This window comes from Opisthocomus hoazin, chromosome 10 (assembly GCF_030867145.1).
Source record: "Opisthocomus hoazin isolate bOpiHoa1 chromosome 10, bOpiHoa1.hap1, whole genome shotgun sequence".
Classification (NCBI taxonomy): domain Eukaryota; kingdom Metazoa; phylum Chordata; class Aves; order Opisthocomiformes; family Opisthocomidae; genus Opisthocomus; species Opisthocomus hoazin.
Genome location: NC_134423.1, coordinates 29,128,293 through 29,146,752, shown reverse-complemented (window position 1 = coordinate 29,146,752; position 18,460 = coordinate 29,128,293). Strand labels below are relative to the sequence as shown.

The window sequence follows — 18,460 nt, the reverse complement described above, 5'->3', positions numbered from 1 at the left end:
ACAGGCCAGACATAGCTAATTTGTTCTACGAACCGCAGAAATTCAGAAGAATTTTTTCCCATGGCACTCCATCTTGGTTGAATTATCCCACTTAGAAATGGTACAAACACAACACTGCTGTCTAATCACACTCTTTTTTGTCCCATTGCCTAATAAAACCGAGTTGTAGTCTTTCCCTCATTTGGGAGAAGGGAAGACAAGACAGATGAGTAAAAGCATCATTTTTCCTCTCTGTAGCTTCCCGAGAAAGGAGAAAATCCTTCAGGTTTTGTGATCTTTGCTACCTCCCAGCCAGCCACTGCCAGTCATGAAGGCCTTCCAAAGAAAAGACTGAAGGCAGACGTTGCTCTCGCTTTCCTCTGTGAGGCTTTAACATCTTTAAAACGTAAAACCTACACACCCAATTTAAAATACCGTCTTGCGTATGACCTTAGAAGAACCGTACCCAGAGGGGATGTTCAGATTTCCTTACCTCCTTGATCAGCGAGCCAATGTACAGCGATGTGAGAGGAGTTTGTTCAGCTGGCTTAATAACCAAAGTGTTTCCACAGCACAGCGCTGGTGCCATCTTCCAGACCAGCATTAGCAATGGGAAGTTCCACTGCAAGAACACAAGGCTGGTCAGATGAGCCTGGCACAGTCACCTACTCAGTTCCACACAGCGTTTTCCCCACCTTCACATGGCTCAGAGAGAAAGCAGCAACTAGGAGGACAGCCACAAAGAGAAGTGGCTGCTTACAATACTGCATTTGCTTGGACTACAGCGCATAACTTCCTTGATTTCCCGCTGAGATCCTAAATATTGCTGGCAGTCCTCAAGCTAATCCTGTAAACTGGACAATCCTCTGCATGATGTGACCTCGTTATTCACAGGATTTTGATCACACTTTGTATAGGGTTTTGGCTGTTCACACCAATCGTGTCAGAGACGGTGTTCTGATGCATCACTTCTGTGCAATGTCCTTATGCAGGGGAATTACAGAGTGCACCTGCTCATTGAAAAAACCCTCATTTTTCTGTGTTAGGTATTGGCTGAGTAGTTAGAAGTTACATAATATCATTCAATTCCAGGTTTATAACTAGGAAACTGCAGTAGGTTGTTCAGTCACGGAAATCCAGGGGAGGTCTTATACTCCCCTAAAATTGTAAATTGCTCCTTTCCAATTAGTTTTCTTATCTGGAATTAGGAACCAGTCCACATCATTTTCCTCTGTGCTAATCTCTTTCATGGTTATGTGTATTTGTAGATCTTGGAGCCTAAGCAAGACGTGGAAAATCTAGCTCACACTGAATCTCAGAAAGGTCATTTGGCAGCAGAAAGGATTTCTTCATTAAAAATAATTAATGCTGCTTTAGGGATGATGGAAGCAGGCCAACAGTAAGGGGACTTCTTGTCAAGACTCAAGCCAAGGGCTTTCAGCTATTGACAAAGAAGCCAAATATGTTAGGAATCCACAAATTCACACTTACAAATAAATTAGCAGTGTAGCTTTTAAGAGACGAGCTCTGTTCTAACCCAGGAGCCCTGAGACAAAGACGAAATTAATCTAATGTGATATTCTTCTGCTTGCCTCTCTGTCTTTCCCAGACCTGTTTCCTTTCAGCGATCTTCTCCAGTGGCCACATGCCATGATTTGCCCATTTGTCGTCTTCTCCTAAGCCTTTCTGAAGGCCTGACTTTGCAGTTTGAGCCATCCACACCTACACTACTTTTCTACACTTTCAGAGCATGACATAACTCCACTAGCAGCTTTTAATTGCAGAATGGCTGCTGAAAGTAACAGTAAAGGACTCCAGGGCTGCCTCATATCACCTTGGGATAAAGCTCAGTCATACGCTGCACTTTCTAGGAACTTCCCTTGCTAAGAACATTGGTTTAAATATAGTCAAGCCACAGGAAAAAAGCAGGATTGTTAATTGGTCTAGGAAGACATATGCAGAATAGTGACAGAATCTCTTTAAATCAAGTAGGAATACACAAACCCACAGACCGCTGGCATTGGAGATCAAACTGGAAAAAAAATTGGAGGGGATTTGTTCTAAGTGAACTGAAGACAGATGTGGTTTTGTTGACCCCAATCATCCTTTTTACAAACACCATGTTGAACGCAAGTCAAATTTGGTTCTGTACTTTCTATTGTATTTATTGCTGATGTAAGGTCAACCTGAAAATACTAGAAGACCCACTACTTCCCTTTATAGCAGCCCCCCAAAGCACCCTACACATAGGTTTTTAAAGGGATAGTTTCCAAAAGCACTGCTGAGTGCCAAAGGTGGCTGAAGTGTGACAGGGAGATACCTTTTAATTAGCGATCAATGTGATGAACCTGATGTTTTGATCTTAAGTCACAAATTCTAGTTGCTCACAAGCAGTCACATTGCTTGTTCACCCAGAAAAGCCATGCAGAAGTGTCATGGTTTAAAGCAGGGCGTCAATAAACTGAGTGACAGTCTGATAACTAGCACTGACCATCTCCCACTTTGCCTCATCCTAACATTGCTAAATAGACCATGCCATCTTATTACTGGGGTTTTAAGTTCAGTCCTGCTGAAGGAAAAAGCAAAATTTCCCCAGGTATGTTTAGGAACTGCTCCAGACCTGGTATTCCCTGGGTTGAGCAAATCCAATACCCTATGTGCGCTTCTTTCAGTCTCTCACATAACCTTATTCCAAAGGGAAAAATCTTCCATGGACTGTTATTGATCCAAGTATCCAAGCAGAGAATCTTGGCACACCACCATTTGCCTCATGGCCTGTAGGATACCATGTTCAAAGCATTTTACAACCAGACAGGAACAAACCATGTCTCCCACGTAGCTGTAAAGTCTTCCTGTCTGTCTGTTTAAACAGAGCAAGCAACACACACTAAAACTGGAGGTATTCCAAGAACTAGCCACACTGTCCCCTCAGCAGGGAATGAGACCTCAAGGAAAAGAAAACTCTGTTCAGTGAGATTTAATCACAGAAAGCTCAGAGAACAGCTAGGGGCTATTAATAATGGATATGATTTAAAACTCAAAACTATGCATCAGCTCTAGGCAGCAAAAAGCTAGTACACATAATGCCAAGATGGTTGTCCCAGCAGTGCAAGAATCGGAGAGCTCTGACTGGTCTCTGGTGACTGGTGTCAGCCTTAGAGAGGAACAGAGCATCTGATTAGGAGACCCACCCTTCTATTGCAGAGGACTTAGTGTTGCCAAGAGCAATTGGCATGGGGGTAAAACAAGAAACTACATCAGGCAACTGAGATGGGAGTTCCCTGCAGAACAGCTGTACTTAACTAGGAAGCAAATGGCTGCAGTGCAAGATGGGGGTGCACATGTACTTCTTCCAGTTCTAAGGGAGATGCAGGGCACCACCACGGCTACTTACTGGGGTTATAGCTCCACAGACACCCATCGGTTCATGCCTGGTGAAACAGACAAAATTTTCATCTGCAAGACAAAAGAATGAAGGAAGACAAAACAGTCAAAATCCTTGCTTCTATGGAGAGTGTAAGATGACTGCACAGTAACAGGCTGGGGACAGAACTAAAGCCATATTAGACAAAGAACCCTGTATCTGTTCGTCTTAACTCACGCCTCTGGGACAGGCCAGGTGGATGAAGATCTGTTTGAGAATGGGTCTTGTGTTAGCTCAAAAACCAAACACTGCTCACATTCACAGAGGAGCCTTTTAAAACCAGGGGTTCAAGTCCTTCTGCAGTCTCCCTGCATGGAGGCTAAGGTGAAGGATAACTCCTTACCACACAGAAGAGCACGCACAGATTTAATTCAGATTGTGTCTCACTGAAAGAAGCAAAGCACTTGTTTCCCTGAGGGGGAGAGTTTTTAAACCCACTTTGTACAGGAACCATATTCAGTGTTACAGGAATTGCACTTCTGGTAAGAACTCAAAAAAAGATGAAACTCTGGGAGTAAGCTGATACCATTCATCTTAAAATACCGCTATTACTCTTTCAAAGAGAAAGCAGGAAGGACATTTTCCTTACAAATTCATTCTTGCCAAAAACCTAGTTTCATTGGGAAGATCTGACAGAAAACACAAACATTCCTAATTACAGTTTTTGGAAGTGATCTCAAATTAGGACCAAAGAACAGTGTTCAGGCAAGCAAAGTTTCATGTCACTCTGAGTGAGGGTGACAGATCTCAGTTTATACGACTGACATCGCTCCCTTTGCTGACTGCGCAGACTGAACTAGTTCAGCCCTTCAGAGTCCTCCGGCTGGTGACTAACTTTTGTCTGCAGTGCCTGTCCTTTGTGCAGCCTCAGTAATCACCCATGTGCAGTGAAAAAATGGGCTGATTTTGAAAATACACCATGTTGCTCACTGTGTCACACGGACATCCACTGTCTTAACTTGTTCTCCCCAAAACCGTATTTGAACTTCTATAGCTGAGCCAAAGTGTTCACTCTGTCCCTGCCACAACAGTGCAGTGTGATGGCTCTGGCTCTGCAACATTTTGAAAAATCTCTTTCAAGGGTCAGAAAACTTGACAGAATCCCTCCAAGAGCTCAGTGCTTTGGCTCCTGAGAGGGGTCAACATCTCAGACCTTCTCTTTAATAAAAGTTAGGAAAGAGCACTACACGATCTCTCTAAACTTCTGTGGGATGCAGGGACGCTGGAATGTCAGTGAGGTGGGAGACATCGGTAGATTGCACATCAGCCTTCTCCCACATCCCTGTGGCATCTAGCACAGCACAAGCTCTGCTGCCTTCATACAGTCCTCCCCGGAAACTTTCGTCCTTCCACTCTCTGGCATCTTTATTCATTTCAGTGATACCTAATGAATAAACTCCCCTATAATGTGTGAGGTTTTTTCTTTAAGAATTAGTCTGAATTTAAAACCGTAAAGGTTTTTCTGTTACAAAAGCAGTAAAATAGCCCTCCATTATTTTCCAGAGATCTATCCAGGCATTCACATTGTTCTCCTATTAGCTTAAATCTTGAAACACATCTAATTAAAATGCATCCTGAGGTAGAAAGGAAATGCACGCTATTTTTGCAGGTTTTCAGAAGGTGGCCTTTCCATGTATCTCCCTCCCTCCCTGATCCCATCCCAGCTCTGAAACTGGGTCTGAAGGAACTTACCCACTGGGATGGTTTTGCCCTGAATTTTATCAGCCCATCCAGCGTAATATCGGAGCGTTTTTATACAACCTTCCAGGTCGATGAAATAAGCCTGCAGAAAAGGTTTGCCTGTGTCCATTGTTTCCAGAGTCTGAAAAAACAAATTGCATGCACTGTCAGACAAGTCAATGTTTCTTTCTTAAAAAAAGCTTTCAGAGAAACTCCTCAATTTTATTTTGCCTTGTGCTGCAGACAGAGGGTTTCCTTCCCTCACCTTACATTTAAGAAATGAGCTTGTTAATACAAATAAGGCAGAAGGGAGACTAGACCCAATAACCCTGATGTGTAGAGAAGTAGCTTTGTTCAGCAACTGCAATGAAAGCATTATCTTCCAGAAGCCCCCAGGAGGGCCTGTGGGTGGAATACAGGGCTGTGCTCTGGGGCACTGGTCAGAAATGATGTGAGTGTCATGACTTCACCGCAACTGACCCTCTGACACAGATGTTCTGGATTCCAGATGGTGTCACTGAAATCAGTCAGACTCACTTTCCTTTTATTTGGAAATCTCTTTTTTCTGCTTTGTAGCATTAAAACCAACCTCTGAAAAGCCTCTTTTGTCCACAGGATGATAGAAAACACATTTTTTACAGAGTTCTGGTAAAGTAACCTTTGGGCCCAGATCTGTGCTGAGACTAAGGCAAGGAAGAAGTTGCTTCACTAAAACTGCACTGATGCTGAGCAGCTCTAAATGAAGTCCAGTCTCGGCCTGTGTCCTTCTCACTGTTCTGGACATTAGCTCAGCGAATGCTTTGTTCTCTACTCAGGTCATTAAATGGGATATTGATGCAATGGCCAGCACATCCATAAAGGAAGTACTATCCCTTGGTAGACTGAAACATCTTTGTTTACATATGAAGTCATACCCTGTCATCTTCCACAGACATTAGGGTCCAAACAGCACTCAAACAGACATTCCCCTTGGAATGACTAGGATTGTTATCCACTCTGAACGTCTGCTAAAACAACTGATTTTTATAAGTCATTACTTAGCACGCAGCCAAAGCAGCTATGGCTGGCTTTCTGCAGTGAAAATAACAATGCCAAACAAGCCCTCCCAGATCAGGAGGACAGCAGAAAGCTTGAAATGAGTGTCCTGGTTATAGGAAAAGGAGGGTTCTCTCAAGTCACATCAAACAGTGAGCAGAAAATGAACAGGGTATATTCACACATATGTGTATTTCCCACACCCCCCCCCTTTTATTTGCTGGTCAGAACTGCCTTCAGACAGGTTTTGTCCTGCTGAAACTGGAAGCTGTCATACAGCTAAGAGACACTGTGTTGGGGAAAGAGACTCAGCTCAAAACAGTCATGTAAGTGCAGGCTCCTAAGCACATCCCGTGCATGTTAAGTCCTACTGACTTCAGCGGGACATCAGCTCAGGGACTTACACATCGAACAGCGCTAAATGTCATAAATGCCATTCCCCTCAAGATAAGCAGAGCCAAAGTACAGCATTGAACCAGTGAGTGCTCAGGTTCAAGCTCTTAGGTATGGACTGACAGCAGCTCTAAGCTGAGAGATGCTAGGATCGGTGTGCACACTTTGGAAAGGTGTCCAAGGCCCACAGAGCCTAAAGGCTTCCACCAACTGCAGCACATTTTAGCTTGGGTCCTACTCCCCTCGCTCTGCACCAGAAGGACTCCTTCTGAACGGGATGGGGAATCATTAGCAATAGTTCTTCCATGCAGAAGTCCAAGTTAACACAGCTTGATGGCTATAAAGAGGTTTTCCTGAGCCAGTACGTTCAGTAGGGAAAGAAACAGTTCCCACTTACACACATTTTAAACTTTGGATGACATCCAGCACGAGAAAGATTCTCTTTCCAGCCCCCCATTTCAGGGGAAGCAATTTGCAAAGATGTCAAACTGAGCTTGCATTTTTTGTAATAAAGAAGGACCGAGCCAGTTGTGGTGGTTTGGGTTTTTTTTTTTGTGTGTGGGTTTGTTTTTTTTTTTTTTTGGTGGTGGTGGTTTGGGGTTTTTGTTTGCTTTTCTTAAGATAAGAGCTGGGAGACAGCTATGAACAGTGATGACTTAAACTAAGAAAGAATGTTTATTGTTTTGAAAATTTAAGTATTAATGTCTGTAATCACTTCAATAACTAGCTAAAGTTTTGGAGAAGAAGTCAAATATATAGAAGAACTAACAGTCATCTTCTCAGACCCCTAAAAATCATCCTCCACAAAGAGGAAGACAAGCCATGACTCCTGCATGGACTCTTCTGCCCTTCATAAAAGGAGAGAAAAGAAAAACATTAGGTAGATATGATGCACCAAAATCAGAACGGTGGAGCTGCGTTATCAGCCAACAGTTGCTGGTTTATCACTGCTCACCAATCACAGTACTTACTGCCAAGATGACTCTGTCTCGCTCGAGAAGATCAGCCAGCTTGTGCAGTAGTCGTCCTCTGCTTAGGGCATCCATCTGTCTCCACGGAGCCCCCCTCTGGAATGCTGCCTTTGCTGCTTCCACCGCGTTATCCACATCAGGCTAGAGCAGCCACATACACAAGAAAACCTTGTGTTACAAGGAAGGAGCTGGACAATGGCACAGAAACCCCATCAGGCTGCTTCCTAGATGATGCTGTGGTGGCTAAAACAAAGTTGTCTGACAAAAACACTTCCATTTTACTCTGGATTTGGAGCCCAGTCTGCAATAAGCTCAGGGTTTGGCTTGGGTTCATAAGCAATCTTGGGGTCAGGGTACCAATAGGGTCTTTCAAGGGTAAATTTATGCAACTGGTTTGTTTATAGAATAATCCAGAGTCATGATCCTGCTGATACAGGGTATAAGTGACACTGGGGGAGGATGAAGAAACAAGATCCCAGTTCTGTTCCCATTACAGCTTCCCTGAGCGTGACAGGCCATTGGCCTGCATGAATCATCCTCCTCTGAACAAGTGTGGGAAGGAAAGTCCCCCACGAGAGAGATCACGGTTTTATCCAGGGGAACGATCACAGCTCAGACCCCACCATTCAGTTGCACTGGAACCCATGCCAGCAACAGTTAACATGCTACGAAAGCTCACTTAGATCCTAGATAACAATTCCAGAACATTTCTACCAGATGGGAAGGGGTTTGTTGACAAAGGCATTTCACCTATACAGACTTAGTGCCACTCTCCCTTCATCTCCCAACTGCTTTACTGCACTCTGGACCAAATCTGACTCTGTTTACCCAACTTACTACTCAAGTGGGCAGCGAGTTCCCTCTCTTCCCACACCACCACCCCCAGAGAAGTTTCATACATTTGCTCTGGCCACAGTATGCCCTGAACTCCTCCCTTCTCCCCACATACATTGATTAAGAAAAGTGAAGTCAAGGGTAAACTCCCGACCCAATAAAGTCAATGGGAACACTGCCATCAATATCTGCAATGCCAAGATTGTACCCCAAGCATATATAAAGCATACTTCGCCCTGGCTTTGGACAGAATCCTGCTCTACGTAATGTCTGGCACAGCCCATGCCTCACTTTAGCTGATGGAGAACTTGTACCTCACCACAATATATGGCTCAAGGGGGCGGGAAAGGAGGGAGGGTTTCAGGCCTTGATCATTCCTCATAGCACTTAACCAGTTGCTCTCATTTGTCTTATCTGAAGTCTTGTCTGGATACAGTTACAAAGTAAGCCTCTGCACTGATCCAACAAGGTCTGGCCATTCTCCCCTCATGGGGAAAGGTGTGGTACTCAACCAAGAAAAATGTTATGGGGAGACATGTTGCCTTCTTACAGTAAAAGTTCATGGAGAAAACAGCAAGTCATCACCCACTGAAATGGCACCTTACACTACATTTGGCTCCTTTTATTCACAAGAAGATTACACAGCTTTAAAATCGTCTGACCTATACTGCCAGGAACAGAAGCCCACCCTTTTGGAAGGGCACTGATGGCAAAACCACTGGAGTAAGCTTGTGCTGTTATGGGGGGTTAAGGATGGCTCTGGTCAAGCAAGGATGCTGGCAAGGCAGAGGTAGTGAGCAGCCACTGCGTGTGGGCAGGCATGTCCTGCCTGGGGCCCGTCACCCACAGGCAGAATGGGCCTGCAGGAGGGTTCGCTTCAGTTGAGTTGGTCTGGATTCAAACTGGTCTGGATTCAAACTGGCACATCACAAAAGCCAGAAGGTACCACCAGCTGCTGCACGCTTGTGTACTCCCCATCCTGCCTGCTGGAATGAAGACTCAGGCTGAAAGGAGGCAATATTTTATGTGACAAACCAGATGAAGAAACATGAGAAGTGTGTCAGGTTTAAACAAGTCTTCCCTTAGAAGCAATTAATTAGCTTCTGTGACCAGGCTGGGAGTACCAACGTGCAGAGCATTGGGTTGGCAGTGGCACAGGCCACAGCGCAGCATGAGAGACTTCCCACCACCCTGACACTTACGGGAACAGAGATCAGATGGCTGAAGACTTCAGTGCATGCCCAGATCTTCCCCATCCTCTAAACATGGGAGCACCCGAGCCCTACTGCAGCTCCTGCAAGTACCAGTTGTCTTCATTCTTGTCTCTTTTCTCAGCTATGCTGGACACACGTAGCGGCTTGGAGACTGCGCTCACTGTCACAGTAAGCAAAAGCAAAAAGGTTTTCCCAAAACACCCTCAGGGGCAGCATCACCAAGTGAGATCTTGTGAGCCTGCACAGCCTCAATAGGCCTGAGAGACCAGCAAAAACAAGGAAATTCTTCAGAAAGGCTGAAACACCATTCTTAATCCATCCTGTTATGACTAGGCATTAGGGGAGTCTGAATGGCATGTTCATTGCAGGCATGTTGCAATAGGTAGGCACAATGCGTGACAAAGAGACTCGTAACTGTCAAGGTGCCAGGGACACTGCGGTATACAAAACCACAAGGAGGAGATCCGTGCATCCTGGTGCTCAGTTCTGATCTACACAGACTTATGGAGTATTGCACAAAAAGTTCTGCTAAGAGAATATTAAGATTGCAAAGTCAAGCACTGCGGCATTGGGAAATGCCTGCAAACCTTCATACCCACCCTGGATGTTTGCATTATGATACAACCCCCAGTTACACAACCGCATACCATTTTCCCCTGAACAAACTCACACCGTTCTTTGTCCTAAGCTATCTCCTCCACCTTCCTCCTCTACCTCAAGTCCTGCTCATCGCTGCTCCATTTCTATTCTAACCCGTTTTTCTCTCTCCTGCCTCAGGAGCAGGCTGCAGAGCACAGTGGAGACCGTCACCTCCACTGGCTCCAAGTAGGGAAAAAACATGCAAAAGAAGCCTTACTCTGCTTCAGGCTCAGTGTGTACAACGCTGCTTTGGCTTGGCCAGTAAGGAGACATGCCAGGGATGGAGCACACCCAGTGAAGACCGTCCTTCTTGACTTCATTTACTAACTTCTTTGAAAAGCCTCCACTGTGCAGTTCTCTGGAAAGGCAGGAGCACGCCAGTTTCTCAGGGAGAAGAAATTCAGGCCCAACCTGCTCCCCTGCAAACAGTCTACACACCGCACTGCTCTAACTTTTGAACCAAAGTTCATAACAGCTACTAACAACAGCTTAACAACTCAATGTGTCCAAAACCATTATTGAGGGCACTGCAAGACTGCTGAAGGGAATAATACTCCTGCAGCCTCTTACGTTGGCCTGCCACTGCAATCTGAGGGGGGCAAGATGACTGTGAACAAAACCCTCCTACAACCCTTCAAAGACCCACATGGGAGACTGAACTGCTTAGAAATGATCATGACAGATGCTCCATGGTTCGACAGTCACAGCCATGGGCCTGCTGCCCACACTCCGTGGCTGCCAGCTGAGCTGGGCACTCCTTTGAGGAAGAAGCACCTTTCTGCTGCCCTTGATGGATGTTAGCAAGCTGCTAGAAGAAAAAAGCCCGCCTTCAAGTGTTATTGAGAGCACCAGAGAAATGACAGCGGTGCAAGTATTTTTGCCTTCACATGGTAACACATAGACAGGATGCAAGTTCTGGGGCTGTACTATTCACTGGGGGCAGAAGTCTAATGAGGAAAGTTACTCCTTCTCTGATATCAACCTAGCAAACACTTGGACACTAAGCTGTTATTTGGGAGGCAAAAAGCCTCCAAGAGCGGAAGGATTTGCCATTTTATTTTCAGTGCTTCTTTTTCCACACCAGACTTTGCTTTATCCCCCAACTATCCCATCAAGGGCAATTCTGTCTTCAATTCTTTAACTAGAGAACAAACAACAAAACCTTTGCTCCTAGCCTCATAAAGCATTGGCCAAGTTTCAGCACCAGACTAAATTGTCATCGCTGAGGTATCAGCTGCCAAATTCCCACCCCTCACGTGCAGCCTAAGCAAAACACACTCTGCCAGGGAGGGGCAGGTTTCTGTTCAGGGCTAGGGAAATGGAGTCCTGCTCCCAGGCTGCTGGAAAGGCAGAGCCAACCCTGGAACAACACAGTTGAAGCCAGAGCCAGTACCAGGAACTGCCACCCCTGCGGTGGTACTGACCAGCCCAACCGAGTACAGTTGTACGTGGGGACAAGACACTAGAAAGCACCACCAAACACAACTCGCCACTTTCTGTAGTAACTCCACAGACTGGAGCTACAGACCTAGGAGGGGATGTTCAAGCAGGACAAAGGAAGTCTCAGGGGACTCAGATTGCCCAGAGGACAGTGGGACATGGTCAAGTGTCACCAGTAACTAAACAGCTAGCTTGGGATGCTTCTCACCCCTGACTCTGCCTTCTAACCAATCCAGATCCAGGTCTAATCCCACTCAGTCCCTCACAGAGACCTACTTAGAGTGAAAAATCAAATTTTTAAAAATCTGTGTGATGTAAAGTGGTGGAAGCAGAGGCTTTTGGCATCCAAGGTGCAGGTAGCGTACATTCTTGCCTGCAATCACTCTATGCACCGAGGAATCAGGCACCTATGCTGAGTGCCCATGGGCAGAGGGCTCCACTGACTGGCCCCAAGGAAAGGTTTACAGTGACTCTCCTGCAAGCTAGGAGCTGAGAGCTACCCTTGAATTCAGGCAGGGACAAGTCTCAAGGAGGCAAGCTGCAAAACTGGCCTTTTAGATCTGTCTAACAATTTTCTTTAGCCAAGTCATTAAGAAGCAGACTTGAAATACTCATGTAATGCACCGTAACTGCTTGAGGAGACACTTAGCTCAGGGAACAACAGCAACATCATGGTTTCTGCCTAGCAAAATACAGTTGCATCAGAGTTAGCTTCAACTCTGCTGTTTACATGCCACTGTAGTTAAACACAGTTGTGTCCTACCCAGTTAGTATAAAGGAATTACACATAATGTTTGGTTCTGCCTCAATCTGCAATTGCCCCATGGATGCACAGATCCCCCACGGCAATAGGTCTCAACAGAAGCCAATTTAGTGCCATCCAAAAAGAGCAGCTACCTTACACACTACTTGCGTGCAGGCTGGAGATTTGTATTGCCAAGCAAGTTTGCTCCCATCTCCAGAACGGTCAGGCTCTACACTTTACACAGTATAATGCCAGAAAACACATTGCCTCTGCTCATCTAGTATCACTTCTACTAGCAAAGGATCCCCAAGGCAGCTACCTGGCTGGAAACCAGTCACTGGGCCTCACAAGTGTTGGACAAGCTTAGATACCAAGAAAAAGATACCATAGTACAGGCAGAAATGTCCACATTACCCATCAATTACTGCCACCAGCAACTGCCAACAGCCAAAGCCCTGATACAGCAGAGCGGCTGTGAATCACCTTCCCATGACATGCTACAAAAAGCCAGCTGTTGGGCCAGCTCTTTCCCATAGATCAGGCTAGTTGGCTCGTATGTGATGAGCTGTTTTGGACAAAAAGTGTCACATCTGATTGTTCCTCACGTCAGACTGTTACCAAACCCAAGCAGTTATGTTCCAGGCTACTCTACAGTGCACCAGGGCCAGAGACTACTAAAGTTCTTGAGAGATACTGGTTTGGTTTGAACTGAGAGTTGTCACATTTTTGCAGGAGGCCAGAACCCATGACACCAGTTGGAAAAGCATCACCACATCTCTTGTAGGAAGTGGGCAGTGTTTGCATGACTGAGCTTAAATTCCCCCAAGCACTCAGGTTATTCATTGATTGTTTAAAAAAGGGTGAGTTTCAGTTCAGTGTCTCCAACAGGCTGCCTTGTGCATAAACCATTCCCAACATGAGGGCCTGGCTCTGCCATGGATGTGTATACACCGTCATTGCTATTTCCTCAAACTGGCTGCCTCCTTGTAAACACAAGTGTGTTCCTACAACACAAGAACGATGCTGAACCTCATTCCTCTGACAGTGTTTGGCAGGCAGTTCCCACCAAGGAAAGCGACTCTGCCGAGTTGGACAGGATTGATCCCACCCATCCCATGTAATTCTTGAGCAGCACATCCAGTGTCCCACACCTCCAGGTCACAGTCTGGCCAGATGTACGTTGTCGTTAAAAGCCAGCTTTTCCTCTGTGTGCTTCCCTACAAAAGGAAGACCCTGGAAACTGTCTTTTGTGCTGTCTTTCCAACAGCACTTACCTTGTCTCCTTCCTCAACGTCACAAATTTTCTCCAGCGTTGAAGGGTTGTAGGTGGGGAACTTCTTTCCACTTGTAGACTCATGCCATTCATTGTTAATAAATATCTGAAGAGAGAGCAAGGGGAGTGGGATGGGGAGGAGAAAGAAAAAAGCTGATGTAGACAATGCAAAAAACCACAAGTACTCCACAAAGGTCCCGAGGCTCTTCAATTTCCATTGATGGCAGAGTCAAGAGCGTTCAGCCTCTCTCCCAGGGAGACTGTTTGCGATACAGACAGCACTTATCCAAACTAGAACCTGAGCCAGAGAACAGACAAAAAAGCCTTCGTGTACCCAGTTAGTTTTGAGCATGAGGAAGACAGAGGATGGGGCCCACACAGTATAACACCATAATTTGGCAATGAGAAACAGACAGTTTTTGAAATACATCTCCATGGGAACAGCAAGCAGACACCAAGAGAAACTCGTATGGTTTAGGCAAAAGGAGCCCCTTGTTACATGCTACAAATGAAATGTCAGCGTACAATATTACTTGGTTGTTTGTACCCTGCCCTGGGCTACTGCCATGACTTGCCCCCCCCCCCCCCAGGCACTGCCTGAGGAGGGCAAGTACTGGCTCAGTTGTACCCCACCGTGCCTTGTCACAGGCTAGATCAAGCCTCCCACGTCACTTGGAGTCGTCTGTGACAAGATTTAAGTGTTTCAAAATATTGCATTTCCAGAGCAAGAACAAACAGTCCCAGTGTTGTGTAACCGAAAATGCATTAAATACTAGAGTGTTGTTACTCACTGTAAACAGAACATGAATACCTATATACAATTAATTGATTCAACATGCATCTTATCCACACTGTGATCTAACTTGGCAGTGTTATATTTTATAAATATACTTTAAGTATGATTAGATGAAGTAATCTTTATTAGTAGCCTGTTAGCGGCTGTAAGCTAGTACTTTTACTTGGAAGTCATCCACATTTGCAATCTTGTTTATGAGTCTCTACACACCACCAGGAGATTAATGTTGCATCCCTTACATTCAGAATTCCCACTGCTTTGGGTCATAGTTTTCTTTCCCTGGGCAGCTTCTTTCCTGAAAGGAGTTTCTCCTGACTATTTCTGCTCAAAGCATCCGAGATGCAACTGGCATAGAAGCTGCACTTTTAGACCCACCTGTTTCAGACAGGCAGAGAAAAACACAATTTTGGCAAAAAAGTTGTCAAGACAAGTTACAAGAAAAGATAAAGTGTTAGAAATATTAAGTAACTTAACACTAGTAATCCCAAACTACCTCTGTCATCCAAGTGCTGCATTTTAACATTTACACGTTTTAACTTCAGTTTTTCTCTGTTTCACTAACAAAAAAAGTCATACTGTAAATGTGGGAGATATGACAGGAACTGTAAGATTATACCATCCAGCATATGCTCACAAACTAAGAGTTGGGGAAGGATACGGTTTTTCCTCTGCACTCAATATTAATTCTATGTGAAAGAATTGGGATGGAAAGAGATGTTCCTGTAAGAAGTAATAAAACATGAGTGACAGGATCAGGCTGTTTTAAATGTAACATAGATGCTGGCATCATTCTGGGAATCAGACCACATAGCCCGTGTCTCTGGTGCCAGGACATGAAATCAAACAGAACAGCGTATCAGCCGTTCATGCTTCGTACCCAGGATTTCGGACACAGGACTGTGGACAGATCACTTCCATCACACAGCCGTGACAAGCATTAAGCTGCTCTATAAGTACAATCTTTGTTGAAAATTTTTCCTCTCCCACAGCCCCGTAACTGGTAGAACCGAAAATAAAAATCTCCACTAAGGAGAGGAAAGTGTGCCGTCAGCTGTAAACATCTGCTGAAACTCAGAGCTTGCAGAAAACCCCTCGCAGTTTTATGAAAACTGGCTGCTACTCATTATTTTCTCAGATGCATCAGGAGCATCAGATCAACCGTCAAATTCACACTTTTAATTAACATTGTTTCCACTTTTAAGAGAATACCTTGATACCTTTAGCGCACTGAGTCTCTGGCAAAACTCTGGAGAACAAAAAAACGCGTGTTTTAAAACACACACGGCTGCAGGATCAGATCCCAAAGGAGTATTTAAAAGTGTTCACAACAATAAAAATAACAAAGCCCAGAACATTTGGATGTTTGAGAACTCTAAGGGCTGTGTCCATTTTGGACACGGGAAAGAGCTGTTTGTGCCGCATTACGCCATTCTGCAATCAGCAGCTGCAGATCCAATTTGCTGCTAAATGAGAAGTTTATCTTACTAAGAAAAAGTAGATAAATTTGGGATGTTAAAAATTAATCTAGTCCAGTGATTACTACTAATTGCTAATCTGTTTCAGCACTTCGGATGCATAATTCAAATCAGCACCTCACTGGATAAGCTATTGCTGTTTACACCTTCTCACTGCAAGAGAACGAACGTCAAGATCTGCTTTTTTTTTTTTAATACTTACTACAGAAATGTAACAGTAATTAATATGCTCATTCAGCCCCTCCAGCTCTTTTAGTCCAGCCACATAGTTCAAATCACAGCAGTCAAGGCTGCCTAGCAGCGTAACCAGCCAGGATATTTTCCCCACTGCGCAAGACAGCGGGTCAGGCTGTTGTGGAACAAAAAGCGACTTGGCTATCGCAGAGCTACGGCTGCATTAGGGAGCAGAGATTTCCGCAGCAGGGCTCAGCTCCACACCAAAGCCAGCCTCACCTCTGCAGGAGAGAGTCGTCAAGCTCAGGAACCTTCGGTTAAACCCAAAAGGTCCGGAGCGATCGTTTGAAGATCATTTAAAAGGAAGATCGATGGGGAGCGGAGAGGTGCGGGTTTGTGTGGGCTTGCTGCCTGACTCCTCGTCCCATGGGGAGGCCATGGAGGAGCTCTGTTGGGACGGCAAGCCACCAGCAAGACGTGCGTGAACACCGCTCCTCTTCGGGAGCTGCGGGGTGGCCCCAGCCCCACCACAGAGCCCTTCCGCAAGGCCCAGTCCCGCAGGACGCTGGCCCTCCCCAGTGCTCCCCGTGTTCACCAGGACCCAGCCCCAAACCCCTTCCCACCGCCGCAGAGCTTCGCACCGGGTCAAGGACAGCCAAACACCACCCAGGCAAGCAGCTTCCTCACGGATAAACCCCTCCTCGCCTCTGCCCGCACTCAGCCCATCCAAATCCGATTTTGCTGAGCGCCAACGCGATGCCAAAGACATTTACCGGGCGGGTCTGTGAGCGCTGCAGGGGCGCTGGGGAAGATGGCGGCAGGGTGACCGGGAGGGGACAGGCCAGCGTGGCACCACAGCCTGCCGCTGATCAGCACCGGGGCCTGCCACACGCCCCAGAGAGGCGCCCATGGGCACCTGAGGCAGCATCACAAAAATTTTAATTGATTATTTTTCTTAAACAAAGGCAGTTTCTTGACCTTTAGGGTTTGGGGCAACTGCAGCTCCCCTAGAAACACCACAGTCACCTGCTGGCTCCAGTCACTCAACCACGCTGACACCCCCATCAGCCCACTGTCTAGGGCAGCAGGAGGAACAAAAAAAAAAAAAAAAACAAAATAAAGAAAAATGACAGCAAGGGAGAAAATTTTATATTAAAAAAAATAACACTTCACCACCAGCCTGACCCCACCAAGCACCAGCAACACCACGGCAAAGCCCGCTGCACAGCTCACCTTGGTGTACTTCACCTCCAGGCCGCGCAGGGGCCGCGGCAGCGGCGGCACCTTCCTGTCGGGCTGCCCGTTCTCCACCGCGCCGTTGAGGGCGGCCATGGCCGCGCCGTCGAGCCCGCGCCGCCCTCTGCCGCTGACAGCCCGCCCGCGCGCCGCCTTAAGAGCGCCTCGCGCCGGCCGCCGCCGCCCGCCCGCCCCCATTGGCCGCTGCCCCGCCTCGCGCCCCGCCCGCGCCCCGCCCTGCCCCGTCGCGCGCCCGCGGACCTCAGGTAACGGGCGGCGCCGCCCCGCCGAGGCACCGCGAGCGGCTGGCGGGGAGGGGGGGCGCCAGAGGGCTGCTGCGGCCGGCGCGGGGCTCCCGGCGGGGCTCCACCGCAGGGCTCCGCAGCGCAGGGCTCCCCTCATGGTGTTCCCCACAGGGCTCCCCTCAGTGCTCCCCTCCGGGCTCCCCTCAGGGCTCCACGTAGGGCTCCCCACGCAGAGCTCCCTGTAGGGCGCTCCTCCATAGGGGTCCCTTCAGCGCTCCTCTCAGGGCTCCTCTCAGGGGTCCCCTCAGGGCTCCACGTAGGGCTCCCCACCGCAGAGCTGTCTGTAGGGCTCTCCTCAACAGGGCTCCCCTCAGGGCTCCCTGCCGCAGAGCTCCCAGCTGGGCTCCACATAGGGCTCCCCTTCACAGGGGTCCCCTCAGTGCTCCCCTTAGGGCTCCCTGCAGGGCTTCCCTCAGGGCTCCCCCTGCAGAGCTCCCCATAGGGCTCCCCAGCGCAGGGCTGCTGTCAGGGCTCCTCTCAGGCCCGTGGTGTGAGGAGGTCTGTGGGACCACGGACCCCTCTGCTTGGGCTCTCCCTGGGCAAGGGTAGTGAAGGATGGGGGGCCTTGTCACAGCCATGCGGGATTCGGGGAGCAGAGTAGCCACCCTGGCTTCTCTTGAAGGGTGGCACCAGGATGGGCATGGGAGGACGTGCGCTCTGCTGCCTTCTGCCTCTGCGTCCCACCAAAACCCACCCAGAAGTCAGTCACAAGCGGACGCTTGCATGGGTCTCCATGGGAATACCCCCTGTCCTCTCCAAGCGTGGTGTCGGGGAGTGGATTATCTGAAAGGCTCTCCCCTTGCTGGTCATGTTACACCTTCTAGCTCCAGCTACAAGAGCCTTTCTC

The 18,460-nt window shown here is 47.3% G+C and overlaps 1 protein-coding gene across 2 annotated transcripts in view; it reads right to left on the bottom strand.

Moving 5' to 3' along the window:
* The window catches only part of ALDH1A3 (aldehyde dehydrogenase 1 family member A3), a 38,115-nt gene extending 20,688 nt beyond the window's left edge, over window positions 1–17,427 (bottom strand). For both annotated transcript variants that reach the window (XM_075431911.1, XM_075431912.1), the window contains exons 1-6: window positions 17,306–17,427; window positions 13,629–13,733; window positions 7,483–7,623; window positions 5,096–5,225; window positions 3,374–3,435; window positions 473–601 (exon numbers count right to left, since the gene is read on the bottom strand). In XM_075431911.1, coding sequence (XP_075288026.1) covers window positions 473–601; window positions 3,374–3,435; window positions 5,096–5,225; window positions 7,483–7,623; window positions 13,629–13,733; window positions 17,306–17,404 — 666 coding nt within the window. In that variant the 5' untranslated portion in view covers window positions 17,405–17,427. The remainder of the gene's footprint in view (window positions 1–472; window positions 602–3,373; window positions 3,436–5,095; window positions 5,226–7,482; window positions 7,624–13,628; window positions 13,734–17,305) is intronic.
* Window positions 17,428–18,460: the final 1,033 nt, after the last annotated feature.